This window comes from Homarus americanus, unplaced genomic scaffold, assembly GCF_018991925.1.
Source record: "Homarus americanus isolate GMGI-L3 unplaced genomic scaffold, GMGI_Hamer_2.0 scaffold26591, whole genome shotgun sequence".
NCBI classification, from domain to species: domain Eukaryota; kingdom Metazoa; phylum Arthropoda; class Malacostraca; order Decapoda; family Nephropidae; genus Homarus; species Homarus americanus.
Window position 1 is genome coordinate 415,001 of NW_024755595.1, and position 18,399 is coordinate 433,399.

General features: G+C 41.8%; 1 protein-coding gene across 1 annotated transcript in view; it reads right to left on the bottom strand.

Annotated features, from left to right (window-relative positions):
• Positions 1 to 17,278, bottom strand: part of LOC121856602 — a 71,074-nt gene extending 53,796 nt beyond the window's left edge. Inside the window, exons 1-2 of the mRNA XM_042352233.1 lie at positions 16,591 to 17,278; positions 8,372 to 8,500 (exon numbers count right to left, since the gene is read on the bottom strand). Of these exons, the coding sequence (XP_042208167.1) occupies positions 8,372 to 8,500; positions 16,591 to 16,621 (160 nt within the window). The 5' untranslated portion in view covers positions 16,622 to 17,278. The remainder of the gene's footprint in view (positions 1 to 8,371; positions 8,501 to 16,590) is intronic.
• Between the last annotated feature and the right edge of the window lie 1,121 nt (positions 17,279 to 18,399).

The window sequence follows — 18,399 nt, forward strand, 5'->3', positions numbered from 1 at the left end:
TATATGATATAACGGTAATATATCTATATAATATAACATAACATACCACGTGTATGTTAAATTTACCTTATAAAATTGGGATATAATATATTTTTGAATAATTTATATATAAGTTTATTTATTTCTTATCTTTAAATTGGAAAGTAAAAGTTTTTAAATGTTATAAATAATTAATTACGGCTAAATAAATATAAAAATGGCAAATATATAAGAATTAATTAGTTAACGAAATTATATATATATATATATATATATATATATATATATATATATATATATATATATATATATATATATATATATATATATTATATTGTATGTGGGTGATGTTTTTACCTGTTGAGTGATTAGGTTAATCAGCGTAATTAGTGGACAGGTGTGACATTGACAAGTGTGTGACGTCATGGGTCATTAGTACACCTGTATGAAGCTAATCAGGCCACTGGTTCTTGAAGTGTTGAAACTCACTGACAGACAGACAGACAGACCGACAACACAATGGTCCAGCCACTAGTATAACAAACATATCATAGAACAGTCAGTCAACACAAACAGTAATGGCAGACACCAACAACAACATACTACTAATAACAATAATAATAATAATAAATCAATAATAATAATAACAACAGAAGTGAAGTAATCAAAAGACCACAACTATGTAACGAGGTGATTACTTAACCTAAACGTGTGTGTGGGTCATGAGATAAAGGGTGAGGGGGTAAAGGGTGGGGAGTGAGGGGTGAGGTGGTAAAGGGTTATGTGGTGAGGGGTGAGGAGTGAGGGGGTGTGGAGTTATGTAGTGAGGGGTGGGGAAGGCAGACCTTGGGAGCCGAGGAGTAAACAGCTGTATGACTCACTGATTGTAAACACACAAATGAGTTGAATGTCTTGTACCTGACCACCTGGCCCGGGGGGGGGAAGGAGAGAAGCCTGGCTGAATACAAGAGAGAGACAGACAGACAGACACAGAGAAAAACTGATTTACTTACAGACCGACAGGCAGCTAGACAGAGGTAACTGTTATATAGATATAAAATTCAGTCATGATCACATATTTGTGTCTACCGTTGTAAGTCATCATAATTTACACGTCTGTGTGTGTCTGTCTGTGTGTCTGTATGTATCTATGTATGTCTGTGCATCTGTGAATCAATTACTGCCCTGAATCATGGCGGAAAATACCTCAAGACAGGGCAGCCGTGAAGGACAGCTCTCAGGTAACCTCCCACAAAAGGACAAACACCTGATGCTTGATTGCCTTACCTGGTTAAACACCTTCTGGGCTTTTTTAACATTTCACGAAAAATTTTGAGGGGGGAAAACTATCGAACGAGGAGAGTTTTTTTTACCAGGGAATTAACGAACGGTAAGAATTCAAACCCAAAGAAAAATTTCGTAAAAAGGACAATTATTTACGAATCTTAACAAACACTTACCAAATTAATATGAAAAGAGAGAAATTATCCTTGGTTTATATTCACTAGAGATAGGAAAAGAATATTAATACTTTCATGATTCATTTTCCTACTTTTACCTCAAGTGTGTCCAGGAAATTTACCGTGGGTGAGGTAGGTTGACTAGGAAAGGTTTTTAAATTACTGCCAGCAACCTAGATACTGACTGACACACACACACACACACACACGTAGACACACACATAAATACACACACAATTATTTCCAAACACCTGTGTACAATTTTATCAAGTAAATATCCGAGCTAAAAATGACTACTCTCTCTCTCTCTCTCTCTCTCTCTCTTTCGTTGGCAAATATATTTCACCGCTTCATGAATCTATTTCAATATTCTGGCAATTATTGTATTTCACAAATGTTATTGATCTTTGTCACTACCACTACTTAAATATTGCACACTACCACTACTTAAATGTTTCACCTCCTGCACTATACATCTGTGGCAAATGAATCTTTTACACAGATCATTATACTAATAACGAATCTTTTTCACGAGTAATATTTGTTTCTATCATACGTATCATTCAATCTATTACACATATGTTTCCTGAGGGCAAAGATATATTTCAGGGGTGAAGGGCGATATATTTCAGGGGTGAAGGGCGATATATTTCAGGGGTGAAGGGCGATATATTTCAGGGGTGAAGGCGATATATTTCAGGGTGAAGGGCGATATATTTGTGGGTGAAGGGCGATATTTCAGGGGCATGGGCGATATATTTCAGGGTGAAGAGCGATATATTTCAGGTGAAGGGCGATATATTTCAGGGTGAAGGGCGATATATTTCAGGTGAAGGGCGATATATTTCAGGGGTGAAGAGCGATATATTTCAGGGGAGGGGCGATATATTTCTTGAGGTAGTTCTAGTCGGCCAATAAACGTACCTAACAACAGCTCTCCCTCCCCTTCCCCCCCCTTACTACAACACAAAAACACAGGTAAACAACACAAACACAGGTAAACAAAACAGAGGTAAACACATCAAAACAAACACAAAACATAAACACTATTACACTTACAAAGAAACACAAGAGAATATTAAAAAAAAAGAAAGAAAAGAAAACATTGTAATCACTTCTAAAACACTGAACACCGAAAACACTATAATCACTTTTAAAACACCGAAAAACTTTTATATAAACGTTAAAACACGTCAAAATAAACGCTATATCACTTTATCTATTGGCACTAGAGGATAAAACACACACACACACACACACGGGTGGTAACAAAGCGCACCTCTCCATCAGCGTGTGTGTGGACTGGTTCACGTTCGGGGTAAGAATGACTCTACCCCACCTCGGCGCATCTCTGTGACGTCATCTATATCCGTGACGTCACACCCAGTACGTCATAAGCCTCCAACTTTACTCTGGTAGTTTTCGTTTCTTTGGCAATATGTTTCGCCCGCGTCTAGAGTTAATTACCTTAAACAAACGATATTTACGATACATTTTAGTAATATTTCAAGCTTGTTTGTTATGGTGTTTTTGCTGTTTATTTGTTTTCTGTGATTGAGAGATAAAATGAGGCGTTTTTCTTTAGGTTTCTTGTTTAAAAGGCATGTTTGATCGATGTTGTGGTGATGATGAACGATAATTAGTGACTATACCCCGGGCCACACTATACTTCCTCTTGTGCCATGGGTCAACATCGGAAGTGCCCACCCTGGTCTGGCACGGCACCACTATGTACACACACACACACACACACACACACACACATAGATACGTGTTCCTCTCCCCTCTCTCTTCGCACCCGGTAAACAACTTAACTCTTCATGGGTCATTGTTTACATACACCGGTAATGACTTAATAAACAACGTAGACAATCAATAAGTGAATGAGTCCTGGCGATTGTCTGTCTGTCTGTCTGTCTGTCTGTCTGTGTGTCTGTTGATCGTGACTTATGACTGACTGCGTGTAGACTGACAGGAGAAGAACGAGGAAGAGGAACATGAGGAGGAGATTGGGGAGAGAGGAAAGAATTTAAGAAGGAATAATAATAATAATAGACAGACAGACAGACAGACAGAGAGAGATAGACAGACAGACAGAGGGAGGGAGACAGACAGACAGACAGACAGACAGATCCCCAAAATCAATCAACAAAAATATCCAATCGACTAAAAACAAATCTAATTCTAAAAAAAAAAAAATAATTACCATCCACCTCGAACCAGTGTACCGCAGTTATTGAATGGAGTACCTTACCGACCAACCCACAAGCGGTAGGGTAGCGTTAGGGTGGTTAAGGTGATCCTATGTATGTATGTATGTATGTATGTATGTATGTATGTATGTATGTATGTATGTATGTAAGTATCTGATCAACAAAAGGGTAGGGTAGGGTAGCATTAGGGTGGTTAATCTTCAGGTGAAATAAGCTGCTGGGGTGGAGACTAACTATCTATCAGGAGCAGTGAGGGAAGGTGTTCACTCGTGTTAAGACCTTCATCACTGGTGTCTTCCGGCCGGCGAGGTGAGGCGCTACACGTTCAAGGTGGCTCTTTTTACCCCATTGCAGTGCTTGCTACATCTCTCTCTCTCTCTGTCTGTTACTCTCTCTCTGTTACTTTCTCCCTCTCTCTCTTTTACTTTCTTCCCCTCTCTCCCTCTCTTTGTTACTCTCTCCCTATCTACTTTCTTTCTCTGTTACTCTCTCCCTCTCTACTCTCTTTCTCTGTTACACTCTCCCTCTCTCTCTGTTCTGTCTTTTTCTTTCCCTCTGACCGTCTTTCTCTTTCTCATACTCTCTCTCTCTCTACTCACAAGAGAGACTCTCTACTTCAACCTTACACCAATTTTAACCTAAGGATATTCTGCATATAGTTCCGTCACGCCTGAATGTCGAGGATTTTGCGCGCGCATTTTTTGTTTACCAACAGTAATCAGCTGATGTGACGCCCCTGGTCCGAGGTCACCATTTTAATCCCAGGAATGACAACACAGGGCCTCTTCACATACACTATAGGGCAAAACATTTATTTAATCCCAGGAGAAACAATTTTACTAGATACCTTCATACATACTATCGGGGGAAATATTATATATACGTCAGTTTTAATCCCAGGAGAGATAACAACAATCGATATCTTCACATATGTTATAGGGTAAAAATATTTCGACGTCAGTTTTAATCCCAGGAGAAACAACGACACCGGATACCTTCACATACGCTGTCGGGAGAAGATTCCTGTTCCTGCCTGATCTGAAGCAGCCAATCCGGTTATTATTTGACGCCAGGAGGATTTTTTTCCCAGCTCAATAGTAATGAGAGAGAGAGAGAGAGAGAGAGAGTTCATTAACAAACTTGATTCACCATTACATTAACATTCAAGAGGATCATTAAACATTGGTGTATTCAGGTGTGTTCCTCGACAGGTGATCCCAGTCACTACTGCACCACACAGAGGGAGAAACACGGAACACAAGGTACGGAACAGGAGGGAGGAACACGGAACACAAGTTTGGAGCACACAAGGCGACATCTGTCATTTGGGCGGCCACTTCCTCCCTTCAGTACCCAGGGCGGACGGAGGGGCGAAGGGAGGGAGAGACGGGGAGACAGACAGTAGTAGGGACGGAGGAAGGGACGGAAACACGGACGGAGGGAGGAGGCAAAGCAGAAGGTTATCCCCTAGTGAGGTAAGACACCCCCCCCCTACACTCTCATCACGCTCGCTAAGTTAAAATCTCCTCCTGCCTATTTTTTCTTCTCTCTTCCTTCATTAACTAGCCTTCACGACCACCAAGTTTCGTAAGACAACTCAAGGTAAGAGTAGCGTCGCTTTCTCCTCCTCAGTTCCCGCAGTCAAGGAATAGATGGATCTTGGAGTAACAACTGGAGGTGTAATGGGCAGATCAAGATGTCACGTTAGGTCTTTTCTTGTTGAGGTAATCCCCCAGCCTGCTATGAACCTCTAGTGATGTCAAACAAACAGATGGGGAATTGTTTACATCAACAATTAGAAAAATAAAGCAGTAGGCACAATTTTTCTTTCAATATTTTCAGAGTTGTGTTATAGACGCTCGCTTGACTCAGCCTCGGTCAGAGTAAGTCACACACGGAAAATAGAAACAAAATATGGCGGTGTAAAAACTAACCAGTCTTCCTCTCTTCTTATTCTTACCTCTGAGGGATTAACTGTTACAATATATTCATTCTATCCGACATATTCTACAAAAGAGGCTCGCTTGACTCTTCTGAAAGTATAATGGCGGTAAAACCAGATGGATGATGATTCTTGTTCTGGATAAATTGCTTTATTTAACAAGACATATAAAGATATTTTATTATATAACCTAACTTGGCCAAATATATGATAATAGGAATCAGATATATAGATGATATAATATTTATATTCCTCGATACATGATGATACAGTTGCTCGCTTGACTTAACTGTAAATCGAAGATGGCTGGAAAAATACAAATAAATAATTGACGGAAAAAAACATGTGTTCCTTCCCTCAACTGATATACAGTAGTAGAAGTATTTAACTTTAAGGTAATAAAAAGGTGGCGAAGGTATGGCTATAAAGGGAGGTTGGAGGCCAATTTTAGAAGAAAAAGAAGAAAAAAATTTAGTTGTAGTAGCAGTAGTTAAAGTAGTAGTAGTAGTTATAGTAGTGGTAGTAGTAGCAGTAGTTAAAGTAGTAGTAGTAGTAGTAGTAGCAGTAGTTAAAGTAGTAGTAGATCTGCGGCTCAACTAATTCAACACAGCTAGGATAGCTACTTTTGTATTAAGATATTTAATATTAAGGTAATAAAATGGCGGCGAAGGTTTGGCTATTGGGGGAGGCTGGAGGCCACTATATTGTGTAGTCTAAAGAATTACTTCGACAACTTCCTCCTGGGTGGGCGTCGTCAGGATACTGAGAATGTCACAGAATAATGAGTGGTGTCTCCCCCAGGGTCTCTCTCTCTCTCTCACACACAGCTGGTTAACTTCCCACTTCGCCACCACCACCCTAGCCAGCTGGGAGCCACGTGTAGCACCAGCTGACCGGGGTGTCAGCACGCTCGTCGCTCTATATGGCTCAACTTTTTCTGGAATTTCCGGAAGTAGACAAACATGGCTGAGATGGCGAGGGGTGAGGTAAGAGGTGAGGAGTAAAGGGAAGGAGTATTACAGGTGTGATGGCTGATGTGTAGCACCTTCCCCGACACACCTGCAGCTAATTAAGTACACCTGTGTTGATATAATTATCTACCTGAATTTGGGTTTATTAGTGTGTGTGTCGTAAGTCCATGGCGACATACAAGCATGTTTACATTCTCGTGCGTTTGTAGGAGCACGTCCAGGTATGTGCGTGCAAGTGATGGCATTGACAGTGATGGCGGGAGGTGAGTGTGAGTGATCATGCACTTGTGTGTGTGTGTGTGTGTGTGTGTGTGTGTCTGTGTGTGTGTGTGTGTTTTATGCATGACTAGGCAGCAGTGGCGGAGGACGACCGAGAAACTCCGCTATAAAAACTAGTTCCACAACACACTGGCCATGCCTACTGGTCTGACCCCCTGTTGTTATACATTCTTTCAAGCAACAGGTATAAACAGCGGCTGGTTACATGTTGTTATAGACATTTAGAGGTAACAGATACAGGTATACTGTACACTAGTACACTAGGATATACAAGCAACAGGTATGCAACAAACTCAACGACGGCGGCGAAATCTGATTGGATGATTCTTTAACCAACGAGAGATGAGATGCAGTACAATAAACACTCAAAATTCACCTTAAAAATTAAAATAAATAAATAAAAAAATTATCACACGAAATCCCGACAAAAACTCCAATTACAAAGCCGACAAGAATTTCACGTCTCTCTCTCTCTCTCTCTCTCTCTGTATATATATATATATATATATATATATATATATATATATATATATATATATATATATATATATATATATATATATATATATATATATATATATATCCACTAATAACGCCCCTTTCAACTCGAGGCTAATTTCCATTGGCTAATTCTATAACTCTAGGCTGTCATTGGCTAAGTGAACATTACTAGGCGGAGGAATGAACGGGGAGTTTTAAGGTCCCGCGCGGGTGAACACCAGCAAAAAATACTGAAGATGAGACGGACTAGTTTCTTTTTATTTCAGTACGACGCGGAGTTAGTAACCTACAGTATGACCGCCCACCACCACCGCCTTCATCGTGCGCTGCGCTGACCAGTCCTTGAAATGACGTCCAGAGGCCATTCCTTCCCTTATTTCTCCTCCAGATCATCCATATGGCAGTTCTCTATTACTAGTTCCTTGTGAATAATGAATAAACATAGAGAGAGAGAAAGAGATATGAATGGTAAATCCACCATGAACGAAGCTGGCTCCCCCGTCACGAGAGGGTGTACTGTACACGATTTTCAAGCCGGAAACAGTCCTCGGTAACGTCTGTGATCTTGGTAGTGACTCCGACCTCCCTCCATTCTCAGCAGCTGCCTCGTTCACTAAACTCGCCGTATATAGTGGGGTGTGGCCAGAGATGACATCGTTTACATGTCAACTCTGGCATGTAATAATATCATGACGACGTCGGAACAATGCAGAAAGACTTGCATGAGCTGTTCAAATGGTCTCAAGAATGGCAAATGCAAGGAGACATAACTACAAGTTATCATCCACAACGAACAAAAGGAAATATTTCTTGACACAGAGGCTGGTAGACCTATGAAACGGTCTAGCAGCCCAAGCGGTGGGAGTCAACAACAGTACAGTACTGTAACCCTTGATAAAACTATCAAAAATGGTGGATCCTACACAGGCCATTGGCCTCCTTCCCTCGGTATGGCCACATCTAGTGGGCGGCCATTAGGTAAATAAAGTAAATAATAATAAATACAAGAGGCACTGCTGTACTCACCTGGCTCTGTACTGTTGCCATAAGAGAAAACGGACTGTAGAGGAGTAACTTTGATATAACTGTAGTAACCCTCCAGTAGTTCTAAGGGCTTGTTTGTGTCTTCGTCAGACTCCTGCCCTCTTGTCATGCCTGCAAATGTATATAATAAAATAATTAGAAACATATTGAAAGCAACCACCCACCATATCCACTTATCAAAGTAAGAGAACAATTGAGACCCTGTAATTTTGTGTAAATGAGGCAGAAAGTCAGTCACCAACCTGGGACTTGGCCACAATTTTTGTGATGCCATATGGCAGCAGGATCCACCATTAGACAATACATTATAGTTCCGATATCTTCCCAGGCGGTAGTACAGTACCTCCCTGTTTGGTAGCTGCCTACTACCTCGGTTAGGTCAGGTCAGGTCAGGTTAGGTTATGTTAAACTTAAGACGCAGTTCCACAGTCACCACTCGTCAACAAAACACTCGAAGCTCTTCACAAAAAGTCATCTTAACACATAGTCATAAACAAGTACTAATTCTTCGTCCTTACTTACGTCACACGGTGAGTCTACTATAGGTGTTGACTGATTCTTCAAACAATAGTGTAATAATACACCTTTTGTTAACATAAAACAGCTGACAAGTGTTTACAGTCAACACCCGATCGGCGCCTCGTGTAGCTACAGTGAGATGTGATAACTATTTATTATCTGTTCTGTGCGAAAGAGGAATTTGTTGTGTTGTAATATAGTCTCTCTCTCTCTTTCGCTCACTCTCTCTCTATCTATACCTACCTATCATTTTATCTATCTATCTCTCCCTGTTTCTATCTGTGTGTGTGTGTGTGTGTGTGTGTGTGTGTGTATGTGTGTGTGTGTGTGTGTGTGTGTCTCATGCCTTAAAAGAGAGACAGGTAGTCAGGTGTGTTCTTAACCAGAGGATAATTAGCCGTCGTAGGTACAGGTAAGTTGAAGCTGAGCCTTGAACCACTCAGTGAACCCCGATATACTGTTGTTCTTGTGTCAATACAATGTCTCCTCTTCCTCTTTTTTTCTTCTTCTTTGCTCTCCTACTACTACTACTACTACTACTACTACTACTACTACTACTACTACTAATAATAATAATAATAATAATAATAATAATAATAATAATAATAATAATCCATCCACAACAACAACAGCTCGACACCACAACACAACTCTCAAAGTCAAGGTGTGAACCATGGGAGAGTCATGCACTTAGCCACACCCTCTAATACGGTGTGAAAGACGGTGGTCAGGTGTGAAGGAGGAGGAGGCTGAAGGGAGAAGAAGAGGAAGAGGAGGAGGAGGCTGAAGGGAGAAGAAGAGGAGGAGGAGGGGAAAGAGAAAGGCGAGATGATAAAGGGCATTATTAGTAGTAGTAGTAGGCGCGGTGTGTGTGTGTGTGTGTGTGTGTGTCCTCCCTGATCTAAAGCGTAGTTGGACAGGACATATTCAGAGTGTGGGGGCGGGAATTTCACAGTGTGTCGGTTAATATCGGATGTCACCCTAAGCATTGCCACCGAAGGTTCTTCTCATCCCTTACGGCATTAATTGCAAATATTCCGTGTGTCCACCGGCGATCACCAAGTGAGTTGTGAGTGCTTGGTGGGGCGGTTGGTGGTGCCAATGTGGGATAGGCCTACATTGACTGGGTCGGCCTCGCGACTCCCGCCCCTGAGGTCAGTGACAGAAGGCCAATTGTTCTGTGCCTGCTGTCGCCCACCCCAAGTAACGGTCACTCTATACAGTGCCAACCGATCACGTGAGTTTAAACTTACATCAGTGCGACCATAGATATAGTGATTATTCCTGCCATAGATATATAAGCATCCCAGGGGTGGCCTACACCCACGCGCGCACGTATGCCCCTACTACCCGGACACAGCAGTTCAGCCTGTCACCTCTCCGCCCTTTCCTCATAAAAGCTAGTTTCTTCATCTGTATGGGACCAAAGCAGATGTCGGAGGCGGACGTAACTGTCGCCCGAAGTGCAGAACACTATGCCGGGTAACAGACATTGTTGAGTCTGTGCTAGCCAGAACCAAAATTGCACTAGCTGTGATTGTGCGAGAAACAACCGACCATGTGTGGTTTGCAGAAAGGGAAACAATTGCCGGAATCCATGCGGCAGGGAGCCGACACAGGAGGCCACAGTGGATATCGCCCAGACACAACCGCCAGACGATATCCAAGGGGGTGCCCAATAAACTAGCCCCCTCCGGGGCAATCTGTAAAAAAAAAAAATCTGATATCCTAAATGATAGCGGTGAGTCAACTCAACTTGAAAATGTAGTCCCAATAAACGCTGCTCCAATAGTAGCAGATGTCCACGAGGTGAATGGCAGACAGCCACCACAGTGGAATGGCATGTCAATGGAAAATGTGGTCATATGTCAGGTGGTCGCCAGCTAACCTTTTTGAACCACCCAAGTGTGCGGCCACCAAAGAAATGATTCGGGAGATGACTCGCCTCATAACCGAGTACACTCAGGACCGCTTCCTTGCCCCTTTAGCTCTTCAAATACTGTGGCAATAATACCTCATCTATTCTGTCAGAGGACATACACAAAGACAAAGCACAAAGAAAATGCGGCAGCAAAGAAGAGAAGACTGACACTGAGGCAGAAGGGGCCCTTGATGATCTCCTATGTGAAGCAAGAACACTGCAGGAGAGACTAAAATTTATAGGAGACGGAAAGCAAATCACCGATGACGTTGCAAGAAAGTTTGGAAACAAAATGTGTGTGGGAAAAGTGTCTTAAAAGGTAAGATCTCTCACAGAGGAATCCTCCGATGGTGTTCTGCCAATAAACAGAGACATTAAATCAACTGAAGGAAAAACATCCCCCTGCAAGTGAAGACCAAGGCATCAACTTTCAGGGTGACTATAACCCACCAAATGCTGTCCTGTTCGAGAAATAACCTCCCTTACTACGTCACCCTTCCCCTTCACCTCCCTTACTACCTACCTACGTCCCTTCCTTCTTTTCCTCCTGTGCCATGACATATGACCTCACCTTTTCCCTTTCGTCTTTCAGCCATGACATGTGACTCCACCATATTGGTCCGCTTGGAAAACGTAAACACAGCCTCAACGATGCCATGTAGGGTTTTATTTTCTTATTTTATATATGATTTATAGTGATTTTATTTATTTTATTTTTGGTTTTTATTTGATGTTAATGTTTCATCGATATTTCAATTTAATTTGAATGGAAGGTGATAAATTAAGATTTTTATTTTTAGATTTTTTTATGATTCATTATCACGAGGATATGGCAACACTGATTCTCAAGGGTGTGTGTGAGAGCTAGAAGGGACTATGTGAGGTAAGTGAGTTATCTTGGTTTCTTCATTTTTCTCTCTCTCTCTCCGACGGGGCTTCTCTCTCTCTTTCTCTCCGTCGGGGCTTCTCTCTCTCTTTCTCTCCGTCGGGGCTTCTCTCTCTCTTTCTCTCCGTCGGGGCTTCTGTCCCTCTCTCCCCGTCGGGGCTTCTGTCCCTCTCTCTCCGTCGGGGTTTTTCTCTCTCTTTCCGTCGGGGCTTCTCTCTCTCTCCGTCGGGGCTTCTCTCTCTCCGTCGGGGTTTATCCAGGAGCTACAATAGGAGTGATTTGGTCTTTATCATCCGTGAAGAATTTGTGAATTGAAACGATTGTGTGAATATTTCTCCCCTCCGCTTCCTCTTCTACTTCTCCTTTCTTCTTCTTCGTCTCCTCTTCTTCCCTTCCTCTAAGTCTTCTTCATTATCATCATCATCCCTCTGTTATCGGCCACCCAGTATTCCCCACTACGACTGCCTAAATGTTGGTATTTGCTGATGTAATTTCCGTTGTAATATTGTGACGTCATTCGTGAAACCTTTCCCATATACAGACTAACTTAGGTGTCCGGTTTACAAGGGTAGTGTCAGTTGTAGGTCCGGTTTACAAGGGTAGTGTCAGTTGTAGGTCCGGTTTACAAGGGTAGTGTCAGTTGTAGGTCCGGTTTACTAGTTTAATCTATGACCAGTTCTGTGTGTGTGTGTGTGTGTGTGTGTGTGTGTGTGTGTGTGTGTGTGTGTGTGTGTGTGTGTGTGTGTGTGTGTGTGTGTGTGTGTGCGTGTGTGTGTGTGTGTGTGTGTGTGCGTGTGTGTGTGTGTGTCATACATTAATACAATACTATACAGTACCTGGGGTGGGTGTTGTTGTTAGGGAGATCATGATGTTGTTGTTGTTGGTACACTGTATTACGAGACTCAAGGGGACACGTGTACCGGTACACTACACAACACTGTACCGGTACACTACACAACTCTACCAGTATACTATGCTATATAACTGCACCGGTACACTACACAACGCTACCGGTATGCTATGCTATATAACTGTACCGGTACACTACACAACGCTACCGGTATACTATGCTATATAACACTGTACCGGTACACTACACAATACTGTAACGGTACACTATATTGGACCACTGACGGTATATCGTCTACAGAGAAGGTGCACGGATAAGGAGGATGGTACAGTATGGTATAATATGGTACAGGAGACTACAGCACGGTACAGTATGGTACAGGAGACTACAGCACAGTACAGTATGGTACAGGAGACTACAGCACGGTACAGTATGGTACAGGAGACTACAGCACGGTACAGTAGAGGTCCCACTCGATAAAGTCAAAGTTTCGCGGTCAATGTCAGGGACTCTACTGACCGACAGACTGCCTGGGTGAGACTGACTGTCAGAAACCAAGTCCAGCACTGACGGCGGGGGGTCGTATTCCCCCCGCCAAGTGACCCAGATGAGTATTTTTTTATTTTCCGTCGCCTTCCACAGGTTGCGTCACCAGCCAACATCCTGACTTGAGACGCTGTTATGACTACTAATGTTGACTACTGTTGTTGTTCTGATACTCGACACCAGAGTTATTTGCCTCGTTTAGACAACAACCTCATCCATACATCTGTACTGTGTAAACAAACTCCCATTGTCGCGGTCGTCGGTTCTCGCTCTCAAAGAGAGCTCAGGTTCTCAACTGACTCAGCCATGTTAATATTGTTATTATTATCCACTCTGTATCTGATTTTTCTGGCTAAATAAACTGTTTCAATTCAATTCTATTATACTTCTTATTTGGGATTATTCTCTCTCTCTCTCTCTTGGGCAGCACTAGTCACCAGCTCGCTTCACACACACACACACTTGTTACTACACTACGAGTTTGCTGTTCAACACCTACATTAATCTGTATGTTCACTGTATGTTCCTTTACCTTTCTCTAATAAAGGCTTTTGTTAAACCACCAATGTATGTAATAAGTCATTTATGTCCAATGTATATTTTCAGCCTTCGGGCTGCAGAATTTTTTCAATAAACCGTTGATTATTATTATTATTATTATCATGCACGGTGCTTCGTGTCAACACCAAACGTTGCTCACGACACTACGACTACACGTGTCTTCCCACAACTCCTCGTTTTCTTCCTCTTTTTTGATCCGCTAACTAACCTACTTCCCCCTCTCCCCTTCCTCCCTGTCCCTCTGTCCCTAATGTATACAGCCTTAACAACATCAACCTAGAGAAGTCGACTTGTGAAAGAGACCTAGGGGAACTTGTAAGCCCGGACCTACGGCCTAGAAAACAGTGCGTTAATGTTCGAAATAAGGCAAACAGAGTATTTGGTTTTATATCTAGAAGTGTAAGTAATAAGAGTGCAGAGGTCTTATTGCAACTATATCTTGCGCTAGTCAGGCCGCACCTCTATTATGCAGTTCAGTTCTGGTGCCCCTATTATAGAATGGATATCAATTCACTGGAGTCGGTGCAGCGAAGAATGACAAAAATGATTCCGGGACTTAGAAACCTTCCATATCAAGATAGGTTAAAGAAACTGAACTTGCATTCCCTAGAAAGACGAAGAATGCGGGGAGATATGATAGAAGTATTTAAATGGGTGAAAGGAATCAATAAAGGAGATATAGATAAAGTTCTTATAATATCCGAGCAGGATAGGACTCGGAACAACGGATTCAAGTTGGATAAGTTTAGGTTTAGGAGGGAGATAGGAAGAAACTGGTTCACAAATAGGGTGGTGGACGAGTGGAACAAGCTTAGCAACTTTGTAGTAAGTGCTGGAACGCTGGAAAGTTTTAAAAGGAGGCTCGATAGATTCATGGATGATAGAGAGTGGTAGTAACTCTCGACAGGAGCTGCCATGCACAGGCCAACCGGCCTATTGCAGACTCCGAATTTTCTTGCTCTATTTCTTCTTCCCCCTTCCCCTCCCCTGCATCATCTTCCTCCCTATCCCGCCTTCCCTCTCCCTCCCCTACACTGAGGAAGGGAGGGGAGGGGGAGGGGGGGGTGGTAAAATGAGTGGTAATGTCCCGTAGCAACACACACTGTAACATAATATTCCTCACCGTGTAAATGAGCGCCGCACCTCACCTGTCTACACACCAGGTACATACTAATTACAGGTACAGGTACTCTTGCAGGTACAGCACATATACAGGTGTAGATACCTATACAGTCACTAAGAAAAGTCCTGTCTCCTTGTTGCTTCATGAACCCAGAGAGATTCAGACTCGTTAACCCGAAGCCGTAGACTGATGCATTATTGTGTCCATGGACTTTTCTTAGCGACTGTACAGGTAATTTTGCAGGTATATGTACAGGTGTATACATGTACAGGTTCTCTTCAAGTAAATATACAGGAAGATAAATATATAGGTAGATCAATATATATATATATATATATATATATTTCATGTAAATCCACAATGAAAACGTGGATAAGATAAATCTTGATAAAATCACACGGGAAAATGGAAACAACGGAGTACCTGGGCTTTCGTCTTTATTCAAGACATCTTCAGAGGCAACTGGATTACATGGACAGAGAGAGGCTTAAATATACAGGGTGACCTGTAATCCAGTTGCCTCTGAAGATGTCTTGAATAAAGACGAAAGCCCAGGTACTCCGTTGTTTCCATTTTCCCGTGTGATTTTATCAAGATTTATCTTATCCACGTTTTCATTGTGGATTTACATGAAATATATATATGTATATATATATATATATATATATATATATATATATATATATATATATATATATATATATATATATATAGAGAGAGAGAGAGAGAGAGAGAGAGAGAGAGAGAGAGAGATAAGATACTATATACATATTGCAGATATATGCCCAGTGTATATATATATACATAAATAGACGAGTATAAACATACACAGAGATACAGTCAAACAGACCGACTGAATGACGACTATACTGTACACGTGGACAGACAGAAAGATACCCAAAATATTTACCAAGGAGAAGGAGGAGGAGGACAGTATAAATCTTATGCATAAACTAGGAAAATTTTTCCCCTCAAATGCGTAATGTCAACAAAGAGACAATATGTATCCAGTGTGCGCAGGACGGTGACGTCAGCTGGCGGGCTCAACTTGGAGTGTTTGTTCAGGACTCACAAGAACGATAAACTCTGATACATGACCATAACAACAACAAAATTAAAACCTAAAACTTTTGATAAAACTATATGACAAAGTTAATAATATTTTAATTTTGTTTCGTTGGTCTTAGAGATGTATTTTGTCTCCCATTTTGAATATTAGTTAGTTACGTGACTTCTGTGATGGTGTTGGTCAAGTGACGTAAAACTCTCACCTTTTATCAACAAGTCTGTGTGTTGTGTTGTGTTGTGTTGTGTTGTCATAAATCATGGAGTATATCTGCATACTGGTGTTTGTATAATAATAATACTAAAGCTCTTCAAGGTGAGGGTGATAAGGATAACATAACAAGTAGTAACAATACGATCACACACACACACACACATCTTGCACACGTCCCGCCAGGTTCACTCAACACGACATTCATCTTCACAGCTGCTTGTGTGTCCTGACCACCGCGGCCAGCCTCTCGGGTTAGGTGTACAGTATACTGCGTAACCCTAATTTTCACAATTTGCTCTTCCTGACACGGGTAACCCACCACAACCTAACCAAACCTGATCAAGACTAACCAATTTAACCAACCTAACCACCCGAGGGTCCGTGGCTCATCCTTGGGGCCCGTGTAATATACTGTATGGGTCAAGTTTCACATATCTCTCACTTCTGTTTTGTACCTGAGGCGGGAACAGACACACGCTTTTATTAATAGAGGTACGTATATGAAGAGTTACTGACCCAGAAGTGCCAGCTGGTAGGGGCTGGTCATGACGAAGGTGTCGTCCTCAGCACACCACCACACTACCGAGCATCTTCAGGTCGTCTTGGTTCACACACACCACAACAGATCTTTGTGTCGTCTCAGCTCACGACAAATCACAGAACTTGGGGTGAGTTCAACACACAACACTATGATCACTCTAATGAACGATTTTGTTATTTTTCAGTTGAGACAATAATATTTTTTTTTTCAATTTTTTTTTCTTTTTTTATTATTAACTTAACACTGCGCTGAATAAACTCGTGTGAGTGGCGGCGCCGTAGTGAAGGTGTTAGTGGACACAGTCTACTACGGTGACAGGTAAATTAATAAGTTACAGTCTTATTAACTTCTTACCTGAGAGTTAATTACACTTTTAGGTAACACTCTGTCTTGGTTAGGATAATATTATGTTAGATATTATTTATGTTTCTTTATATCTCATTAATGTCTTGTATAATAATGAAGGTTATTCACTCACCTTCCACACACAAACATCTTCACTATAATCATCAAGGCTCAGGACGGACACTTGGTAATATCAACTCAACAACCGCACATCACCAGCGGTTAACCTTACTTTAAGCTCGTAACGTCCCGCACTATCCAACTGACCGCTGACTGAGCGACTGACAGATGAGACGAGACGGACGGGCCGCTCTGTACCTCAACCCTGGCCTCAGTAATCTGTTAACCTTACCGAAGATACAGAGATAAGTTGATGGTGTCTCTGTTCGGCTGATTGGCTAACCTCATCTACACAAACACCTAGAAACTGATGGTAACTAACTGCCATATACCTCATTATCTTATTTACTTACAAACATCAAAACAAAAAGTTAATTAGGTGTGAATTATTTTTTTATCGTAGGAGTAATGGTGGTGTAAGGAAGCCTAGGTCGAAGTCGGTTGCAGGAGGCCGAACACTGCTATCGGGGAGCGTGTTGTGGCCGCTTAACTTAAACTACCAGGTAAACCATCAATGACTTCCTGTACAGTGATTACCTGAAGTGTGTGTGTGTGTGTGTGTGTGTGTGTGTGTGATTCAGCAACAGATCGATCCTTATATATAATTTTTTGTGGCCTTATTTCACCTTGAGACTAACCAACCAGGCTAATGCTACCCTAACCTAACCTAACCTAACATAACCTAATACTAACCAAACCTAACCAAAAATACCCTAATTCACCCCCAAGGTAACATTAGGATAATTAACATTCAGGTAAAATAATCTGAGGGACAAACCATCAGGTGAACCAGACTAGGAGGAGGAGGGGGAAGGTAGGGGGAGGAGGGGGAAGGTAGGGGGAAGGTGGAGGAGAGAGAAGAGGGGGGGTGGGGGAGACACTCTTCAAGTAATCTGCATTATTATAATTTTCTAACAAACATTAATGACTTATTAAAACTTCACTGCATCACGATCCTTAATATAACAACTTGAGATTAAATTAATTATGGGTAAAGAGTGATGAACCTGTTTCGTTAATTACTACACGTGGCGCCAGGTGGACGGACCATCACCATCAGGGAAGGTATCTAATCTTGTTATCTTTGTCAACGAGTTAGTGAGTCGGCGTACGGAGGTGACCCACTCCAATCACGATGGTTGTGCAAGGTTGTGGGTGTTTCATTAGGTTAGGTTAGGTTAGGTTAGGCAAGGTTAGGTTAAGTCACCACTATGTAACTTCATATCTCTGTGCTTCAGGAACTTAAGTGATTAAGAAGATACAGGTGTTTTAACTAATGAGTTTCAGGGTAGGGTGATTAGTTGTCTTATTTATTAATG